This window comes from Limulus polyphemus, unplaced genomic scaffold, assembly GCF_000517525.1.
Source record: "Limulus polyphemus unplaced genomic scaffold, Limulus_polyphemus-2.1.2 Scaffold5238, whole genome shotgun sequence".
Lineage (NCBI taxonomy): Eukaryota > Metazoa > Arthropoda > Merostomata > Xiphosura > Limulidae > Limulus > Limulus polyphemus.
The window spans coordinates 25,891-35,953 of NW_013670848.1; the positions used below are offsets into that span (position 1 = coordinate 25,891).

Below are 10,063 nucleotides of genomic sequence, written 5' to 3' on the forward strand. Positions count from 1 at the left end.
GTCTCCAGCCATTAAAAGTTGGTATACATTTGGACTATGACCCAACTTATAAGTGATTAGTTTTTGGAGGTTCAAGGTCACAAAAATTCAAAAAGATCCCAATCTGTTAACACGGAGACTTATATCTCATGCTAATTTTGCTCTATAACTCAGTGAAATATGATAATATTTTGATTAAATTTGGTGGACATATGTGGAATAGTATTCATGCCAAAATTGGTCCATGTCCATTGATAACAGCGGACATATGGACACATTTTCATATTTTTTGAGGGCCGAATATTATCAATGCTGCGTGGCAGAGGAATGTGCTCTACTGAATGCTCCTCTAGTGTTATTAATGTTACCAGAATCCTCTACCATTCCTCTTATGTTGTCTTGTAACCAGACTGGTCCTTCCTCTCTAAGAACTCTGTTGCCTGGGACGGCCATTTGGCTTTCATGTCCATTTATTTCCCTTCCACCTCCCATCTGTACTCCTATTCCAATCCCGATCAGCTTCTTTGTCAGAATCACTTCTTAAGGTGTTATGTGGCACGTACTGCTGTCTTTCTGGGTTCATGTTCCTAGCCATTTATTCCCTGGAACCCTTCTCTTTCCCATGATCTATCCCCTATCACATTAACTGGTTGGGTTCATCAACTCCTTAGGCTGGCATATTCAGACTTATCCATGGAATGTCACCATCTCCTTGGTGTTTCTTCTCATCAAATTTGTCATATCACAATGTGGGTGCTTGTCTGTCCTTCTTTGACTTGGGAATATCTTTTTCACAACACTTCATTTGTTTTCTTTTCAGCAACCCTCTTTTATCACTACTAATAGAATCCCACTCTGTGGTGAGTGTTGCCTATTCAGGTGTGCTTTCACTCAAACCCGCACTATATATCAGTGTAGCTATAATGCTCAATGTAGAGATGGGGTGTTCTGCAAGACCACTAGTGGCATGCCTAGTGGTATATACATATGTGTCTCTAAGTATCTGTAAGTCTAACTCAATGGTGGACTATCATGAGTAAAGCAAAAGGGGATTTCTGCCCATCCCTGCCCACCCTTTGATTGCATAAATCGGGGACAGTCTGCTTTTCAAAATAGGGAATTATGGACATCCATTGGGCTTTTTCCAGTTTGACATTCCTCTGGACTTCCCACCATATTTATTTCCCTTTTTTATCCAAGTGGAACATGGGAGTCCTTACCAGTTTCCAGTGGCCAGGGTGGTGGACCAAGGAGGCTTTTTCCTGAGTATGAAGTAGAAATTTAGCTTACAATACAACCATACATTTATCCACTCAGTGAGAAGAAGGCAAAGCTGGGTTCCCTCCTTCCCTTTCCCCTGAATGCTTATTCAAAATGATGGTTGGAGAGAACCAACCTTTGTAGAATCCTCCTCATAATACCGGGTTGAGGATGAAACTGTCCTGTCCCATGGTTGAGTGCAGTAGAGGCCTTCTTTCTTGTTAATTCCAGTTGTGGAGGTTTCCTTCCTTGCTCCTATGGTGGAGTTTGGGGGACTTTGTCTGCCTTGTAATACCGGCAGCAGGACATATGTACACTGTTCCTACAATTGAGCAAGTATACCATATCCTCCTTGTAATTTCGGGTGCAGGATGCATCTTCCCAGCATTTATGATTGAGTGAGTTACCATTTCTGCTCTTGATACTGGTTATAGGTATTGCCCTGTTATTATGGTTGAGTTGAGGCAACGACATGACCCGTAATGTTAACTTAAAATAGGATGAAGTGCCTGGGCCTGATGATATTTACCCAGGGGTTTTTTGAAAAAGGTTAAAGATTGGATATGTGAGCCACTTATTATTATTTTTGTAAGTCCTTGAATAGTAGGCAGGTGCCAGAAGATTGGAAGTTGGCTAATGTTACTCCTCTTTTCAAAGGAGATGAAAAAAATTGACCTAGTAGTTATAGACTTGTTAGTCTTACAATATTGGTGGAAAAGTCATTTAACTAAGCTTGAAATTTTGTTGGAAAGTCAACATGGTTTCACTAGGGTAAGACTTAAACTTACTAATCTTTTGACATTTTTTGAAGACGTTACTGCTTATTTAGATGAGGGTTCAAGTGTAGATGTGGTGTATTTGGATTTTATGAAAACATTTGACTAGGTGCCACATAAAAGGCTGGTTAAAAAATTATATGTGGTTCATTTGATAGAAAACTGGTTAGATTGAAGAAAGCAGAGGGTTGTTACAAATGGAGTTCAGTCAAACTATATTAATGTCAAAAATGGGGTGCCTCAGTCTCAGTGTTAGGACCTTCGATCTTTTTGATTTACATCATTGACATAGATGAAGAAATAGTCATTAGATTATTTAAATTTGCTGATGACATTAAAGTTTTGGGTGTTACTAGCTGTGAGAAGGATGCTATTGTTTTATAAAAGGATTTGGATTATTTGGTGAGTTGAGGAAATAAAAGGCAGATGGATTTTGATTATAATGAATGCAAGATAATTCATGTGGGATCTCCCAAGTTGAATTATGAGTATAATTTTGATTGGAATAACCTTACAAGTGTTAGGACGAAAAAGATCTTGGTGTTCTTATTGATCAGTTTCCTAAGCCATCCATGTAATGTGCTATTACTAGTAGCTGGGCAAATAGTATTTTAGTCTGTAGTTACAGAAATATAGAATATATTTATATAGATCACTGGTTAGGCATCATTTGAAGTACTGTGTTCAATCTTGACCTTCTTTCCTTAAAAAGGATATTAAATTGTTGGACAAGGTTCAAATGAGGGCTATAAGATGATACCTTGGATGGAAAGGTTGTGATATAAGGACAGGTTAGGATCTCTGAAGTTGTTTTCTCTTGCAAAAGGAAGAGTTGGGGGGGGGGTATGATTGAGTGTTTTATGTTAAGGGAATTGATAGTGCTGATGCATCATATTTTGGCTTTTTGTACTTAATGGTAGAACAAGGGAACACAAATATAAATTGGCATTACTGTTTTTCTAATAGGGTATTTGATATTGAATGGGTTGCTTTCAGATATGATGAATGCAGTAAATTTAAGGAATTTTAAGGGAAGGCTCAATAAATATTCAAATGACAAGAGTTGGCTTTGAGTTTGTTTTTTAATATCAGTGGGTGGTGCAGCCTTGTTAGACCTTCAGGCACCTTGTTATCCAAAAACAAAAGTTGTTAGATTTCCAAAAAACTTTTCATAAAGTGCTACACAAAAGATTAGCTTCAAAGAACCACATTGATGAGGTTGGAGAAAGACTAGTAAATTGGATTACAGGATGGTGGGAAGATAGAAAGTAAATCTGTACCCCAAGTTCTGCTTTGTACACATCTCAACAATGAATTATGCATTTTCCAAGTTCTTTCTAGCTCATTAGGAATATTCAGGTCATACTGGCTCAGAGAAACATTCTCAACTGCATCGGCCTTAGTTTTCTTAGAATTATTAATAAATTTAAATAACTTAAAAACAATTAGAAAGGTAATGAACATTTTCAAATGAAAGCAATATACATTACCCGATGTTTCAAAGACTACAGGTATTCTTTCTTAAGGGCTCATCCACTTGAAACCGTAATCAATATTTTGTCTTTACTAACTATTTGTTTCAAAGTTGAACAGCAGCTTCCTAAGAGCATGGACAATTTTAAAAAGAAACTTTTTTGCAGCTAGTTAAAGGTTATATTCTGCTTAAACCAACTTGCAAGTTGTTGTAGATATATTTCACTTGAATTCTTTAGTTTTACTTTTAACATTATTATTGTTTACTAACTAATAAATTAGATTCATTATTTGAATGAGGATTAATAAGAATACTTTTATATATATGTGTATGATACAATTTATTATTCTGTTACAGTAAAGTATGATTATTATATCCCTCTTAGGAACTTGTTTCATGTTTCTTACCATATCTAATCCATGTTGTTGTATTTTTTCCTAACAACATTTTGTCATATTTAATTGCCTACCTAATTCATAATATTTTATAACTTCTTAATTATTTAAATTTGTTCATTTTAGTATGGCTACAGACTCTGTACCAGTTGAGACTGTGTTGACTGAGGAAGATGGTGAATTCAATATTCCAGCAGAAAGCCCAGTAAATATGCAGGAAAAACAGTTTTCTGGAAGTAATAACTCTACACTTTCTGAGTCAGACTTCAGCCCACTAGATGTGACTTTGAGAAGAAATATAGCTCATTGTAGCATTGCAAATGTTCCTCGTTCCATATCTAGGTAGATACGAATAATTTGTGAGATGATTAATCATAATGCCAAAAAAAGTTTGATTTAGTATATATTTTAGGTTTTTAAGGATTTTTGTGGAAAATAAAGGAAAATCATGGGATGCCTTTGATTACCTGAATAGCTTGCTTTATTTTGCTTATTCCATTAATGCATGTCTAACCTGGTATCTCTTATAGTGTACTGTTGGAATATTTACTTTCATAATCAGTATCTCCTAAATTAAGCAACTTACTCTCATTTTTATCAAGTTTCACCAGAAATAAGTCATAACACAGATCTGTCACAACCTGTTTTCTGGTAGTATTCAAAGAAAACTTTTAATAAGTTTAGTTATAACCTTATTGGATCAGTCTGAGCTTTAAAAAGCTTACATGCTGTTTAATTGCCTTTTTTCTTTAGTTAATGAAAAAAATCCCTTCTTTCTATGGCTGTGGGCTATTCATTGTCATGAAACTAGTTATCTCTTATGAAGGCTCATTTTCAGAAATGCTACATATTTACATTTTTGTACCACTAAGAACTATTACCATGTGTGCAATTGCATGGAATTTCCTGAGCATGCCACAAGCCTTGAACAAACTCTCACCCCTACATGTGCCTACATGTATTATGATAGCTATTTGTTTGTTTTTTTACTATCTAAACCATAAAATAACCTTTTTTTGGCCTGTGGCTTTGACTCTTTACTGTGTATTTGCAAATTCACATTGCTTCTATATCTCAAGGCTCTGATGTTCCTCTTAAAGTATCTTATCCACCTGTATCCATGGTAACTGAAGACACATTATCTGTTCGTGATCTTACAGCTGTTGTGCATCATGGAATTGATTGTTTCTTTTTGCCTACTTCTTTTTCAGTTCTGTTCTCTTATTGCTCTGTTTCATTGCCTTCTGTGGAGCCTGCCTTGCCTGTGGATGATTTTGACCAGCATTTTCTCCATCTAACCTTTGATTCTGGTTCTTCTGTTACTAATGTGGAATAGATACTTTCTCGTCTTCTATTTGCTTGTGACATTCTACCTCCTTCTGTAGTCAATCCTAATACCTCTCAGGTTCCTTACTTTATGAACCTCCACTCATAACTTCCTCTTTTCCTCCCCTCCCCAGATGTTCATGCCCACACTGATACATTTTTATTCCAACTTCTTGTTGAACAGCATTTTCGTCATCCTCTTTGTGACTCCTTTTTTATGGAATATGGACATGACCCTTCTGTTTTTCTTGAACCTCAGTCTTTTGAGCCCCTTCTGTCTGCTTGGGGCACTCCTCTTTCTTTCTTTGTCTCTTTCCTATCAACAATCTACTTGTCTTTGTTTTACCTTTACTATACCTCTACTCTTCAGTGAGGCTCTCCATTATAACTTGAATGGTTTTGTTAAGGACACCCATTCCTATTTGATTGCCACTTTGGCTTCTATCTCTTTTTTATACTGTATATTTTTTAACCTGGTTTCTTTGTTTTTCAATCTTCTCATTTGAGATGCTTTCCTTTTTGTTATTTGCTTCCCTTTCTTTTGTTTCTGTGACTTTTGAATTGTTCCTTCTTCTTGTGAGCAAGTCTTTGGGGGTGATCCCAACTCCTTGGAATCCTGGGTGGGGCTGCTCACCAGCAATCCTCCATTGTTTACCTGGTTTCCCAGCTTGCTTGTTCATGGGTTCCTCAGTTTGCTGCCCATCCTCATGAGTCATGTCAGCCTGATTCCTCTCGTATTCCTTGCTCTCTTGTTTCACTCATCCCCTCCCCTCCTTCCCCTCGCCTGCAAAGCTAGTCATCACAGTTCTCAGCAGTAACTCTTCTTTGGAATACATCTTGGGTACTAGTTCTGTCAGTACTTGCCTCTCACACTTTGCCCTCCTGTGGTCTCCCTTCACCATTGAACCTTGGAGTGGGGGAGCTATAAAACTTTTATCCCATCCCACTCAGGATTTTCATTCCTGTTTCTTTGACATTCGCAAGAAGATGGGAGGTTGACACTCTGTCATTAACCTGTTATCTTTGAATCACCATCTGTTTCTTTCTCAATCTAGGTGGATGACTTTTTCAGGTTACATTAGGACCTTATTTCTGGGCTGTGGATGATTAAGATTGAAGTTTCAAATGCCTTCCTTCACATTCCCATTTCCCCAGTGTTTAATTTTTCTCTGGTTTGTTCACAGTGGACATGTCTTTCAATTCTGCACCATTCGCTTCAGCCTCGGCATGGCCTCTCATGTTTTCAACCAGATTATACGTTCCTTTGCTCAATGCATGCATCTTCTGGGCATTTGTTTCTATCATTGTATGGACAGCTGACTCCTTCTGGCTGTGTCTCAACATGATGTGGCAGTTGCTACCTCCATTCTTTATCAGGAGGCTTCTTATCTAGGCTGGCTGGTCAAACATTCCAATACCATTTTGACTTAGTATGTTGTTTATCTAGGAGTTTTCATTAACTCCTGTGTGGGAGGCAAGCTCAATCCTCTCTCTTGCATATTCACACTATGAAAATGTTGATGTCCAAGGCACTTCTCTTTCCTTTTATTCTTGTATGTAGGATCTCTTGCCTTTGGGGGTTCTTACTTCCCTAGAAGCCCCGATCACTCTTGGTTTTGCACACATGCATCCCCCTCAGTGGGCTTTATGGGATCAAAGGAACATGTCATGACATACTTTATCTGCCCTTATGTTTCTACTATCCTTTCTACATCCTTCCAGAGTATTCCATTACCCACCCTTTCAGCCCAACTTGCATTTTTACACCAATACCTTTCTTTCCAGTTAGAAGGCAGTTCTAAGTACCACCCCTTACTCCAGGGTCTGGTCTCCAGAGGAGCATTCTCTGCATATTAACATTTTTGAGATTACCATGGCTTATCACTTACCAACTACTTCGGTCTTGGTTCATCTTGTAATGACAACTCTAAAATCACTTTTTCTATCAACCATAAAGGAAACACCCACTCTTGTGAACTGTTCTTTCTCACTCTGAACTTCATTTATTAGGTCTATGATCATCGTTTTTGTGTAATGGCTTTTCATGTACTGGATGTTTTGAATCTGATGGCAAATTGCTTATCTTGATTGAACAGGATAAATCCCGTGGAATGGTTCTTACATTCCTTGGTCTTTATCAGGATTTATTTCCATTTTAGGACCCCTAGATTGACATGCAACTCCCCTCAATTCCAAACTTCCCATTTTTGGAACAACCATCCTAGACTTAATTGTTTTGGCTGTTGAGGCTTTGAGCCAAGATTGGTCCAATCATTTTCTGTATGCATACTCTTTGCCTTTTACCCTGTGTACACTGTATGTATCATGACACAGCTTGCCAATTTTTACTGGTTGTTCATCTGTGTCTAGCTCAGTCATGGTTTCCCCTTCTACTTCATTTGTCATCAGGGGAACCTTTTCCCCTCTCTTTGGAGGTCCCTCCTCTGCCAACTTCAGTCATCCATATCTCAAAACAAGATATCATGCCTTCACCTTCATACATGTAATATATCTGGTTCCTTGCAAGATGAATGTGATTTTCCAGCAGAATAGCCTGTTTTCTCTCTCAATCTTGTTGGCCTCCATCAGTGCAAGTGGGCTGTCTATTGCTCCTAGTCCCTCCACTGCAATCTTTTGTCAAGTCATCATACTCTTCCAATTCTTACCTTTTTTTTATCTACCTTTTTGATAAGGGTCTGTTACTGTTTTTATCATTGTAGGTTACTGAACAGGATCATCTGCAACTTTCTGCCTTTTGTAAGGCACTAATCTCTTCCTTTTGCCTGTTTTCATGGGCATCTTCAAAGCCTTTTTTTGTTCATTGTTCCCTCATTCCAGTCTCTGTTCCTAACTGGGACTTTCTTGTGGTTCTTTAAAAATTTACTTCTCACCATTTTAAGTCATTGTCTTCATGTTCCTTGTATCATTTGCCTCTTAAGGCATATATTTTCTTCTCCTTGCTTGTGGTTGTCATTATTCAGACATTTACTATTTAGACTTTTCCTGTACTCTCTATCATAAGGACCAGTTGATGTTTTTCCAGGCTAATCCTTTGTTCCAAAGACTTGGGCTGTCTTGGAGGGCAGTTGTATGTTTTCTCTTCTCTCTCTCCCTCATCCTGTCTGGGATGTCCATTGTTATCTTGCTTAGGCTTCCCTTTTTTCACCTATTTTTACCCTTCCACTTTAACTGGTTGGGCTTGCCAATATATTTGTCTCAAATATTTTTCTTAAGGTGAGTCTAACTGTACATTCTTTCACCTCTTCTCCCTCTAGATTTAGCATATCACAGCCTCTCTTCTCTTCATTATTAGCCTTTGGATGCAATCTGACAGGGAGGTATGTAGACTGCAATTAACACACTCATCCCCCATTACTTTCATCACTAGAAGATGCCTCTAGTTTTCACCTCCCTCCAGTCATCATTCACTAATCTATACAGAGGCCCTAGTGTTATGAATTTTCAGACATCTCCATGTCATTAATGCATTTCATGGCACCTTCATGTGTGTACTATTATTTTTGTGCACGTTTTGTCACTTTGCAAAATAATTAAAAAATACAAAATATAATAACTGCTCGACAAAAGAAATAGGAGGCAAGACACACCTGATTGGATGTAACTTGAGAAAATACATGCTACATTCCGTATGATTGGTGCCATTGGATCCTGCCAAGTAGTTGGCATTACTTCTCAGAGAATACCCAAAAAATTACATAAAGCGGGGGAAAATGGAAAATGTTAAACAGTTGTCATGGCAATTTCCACATCTTTTACAAATGAAATAAAATACAAAACAGATAACACCAGATGTAGTTCAGCTCTTACACCTGGTGTGTGCTTACTGCCTTTAGTTGTAGTAACCCATTGCACTGTCTCTTGGTGGGGACCCAATTCCAGATAACTGTTCCTCATGAAATTGGTCCATGCACACTCCTTGATGTTTCCCCTATTCCTCCTCTGCTGTTCTTCTAATGGAACACAGGGAGAACCCTAACTTCCCAGTCTTAAGCTACTAGAGATGTCAATATGGAGAGTTTCCTCTTTAAGTGGTGTATTCCCCCTGGTTAGAGACCAGTTGGGCCCACTCTTCATGACAATAACTCCCAAGCAGTTTCTGGTGGATAAGTCCAGTCAGGTGGGACTTGGAGTTGCCTAGGGATGCTGATGAGGGCTCTTCCTCTCTTTACCCGTCATTATTGTATCTATCTTATGTAGTTATTTGACCAAGACAAAATGGCCTGAAACCCTAGCCATACTATACAGTATAATGTTCCACCAACCTTGGTGATGCATTACCACTTGATTTTACTGATACCTATTGCTCTGCTATCCCAATACAAAAAACAACAACAACAAAACTTTTGTGCAAAGAGTATTCCCCATTTTAGAAGGATGCAGTCTTCCACCAGTTGCTACTTCACTAACCAATTCTCAGTCTCATGAAAGTTATGCCCCATGAGTTCCCCTTCTTTTGCTATTTCAGAATAGCGCTCATCTTTTTAATACATTAATACTGGTCCCTCCACCATCTTTGATGTGGAATTCTAGTTATAGGTGGTTTAGAAAGGTAAGTACTTTTTGAATTTAGCATCTTTTATCACCTGAAAATGCATTTCCAGTACATGTTTGTTTGCCTCATCAAGAATGAACATATGAAGATGTGCTAGCACAATACACATAGGCACATGTAGGGATTGGAGTCTCTTCAAGACTTGTGGCATACATAGGACATTTCACAACAGTAGTGAGTGAGATAGTAGCTTTGGATGATGCAGAGAGGGTATCTATCTATCTAAATACATTTTCCGTTAAGTAAAATAGTTAACTTTATACTGTGGTCTTTATTCTGA

General features: G+C 38.0%; 1 protein-coding gene across 4 annotated transcripts in view; it reads left to right on the forward strand.

Annotated features, from left to right (window-relative positions):
* LOC106472310 (zinc finger protein 271-like) overlaps positions 1–10,063 on the forward strand; it is a 40,175-nt gene that overhangs the window by 7,084 nt on the left and 23,028 nt on the right. For all 4 annotated transcript variants that reach the window (XM_022400919.1, XM_022400918.1, XM_013932944.2 and 1 more), the window contains exon 3: positions 4,011–4,226. In XM_022400919.1, the coding sequence (XP_022256627.1) occupies positions 4,012–4,226 (215 nt within the window). In that variant the 5' untranslated portion in view covers position 4,011. The remainder of the gene's footprint in view (positions 1–4,010; positions 4,227–10,063) is intronic.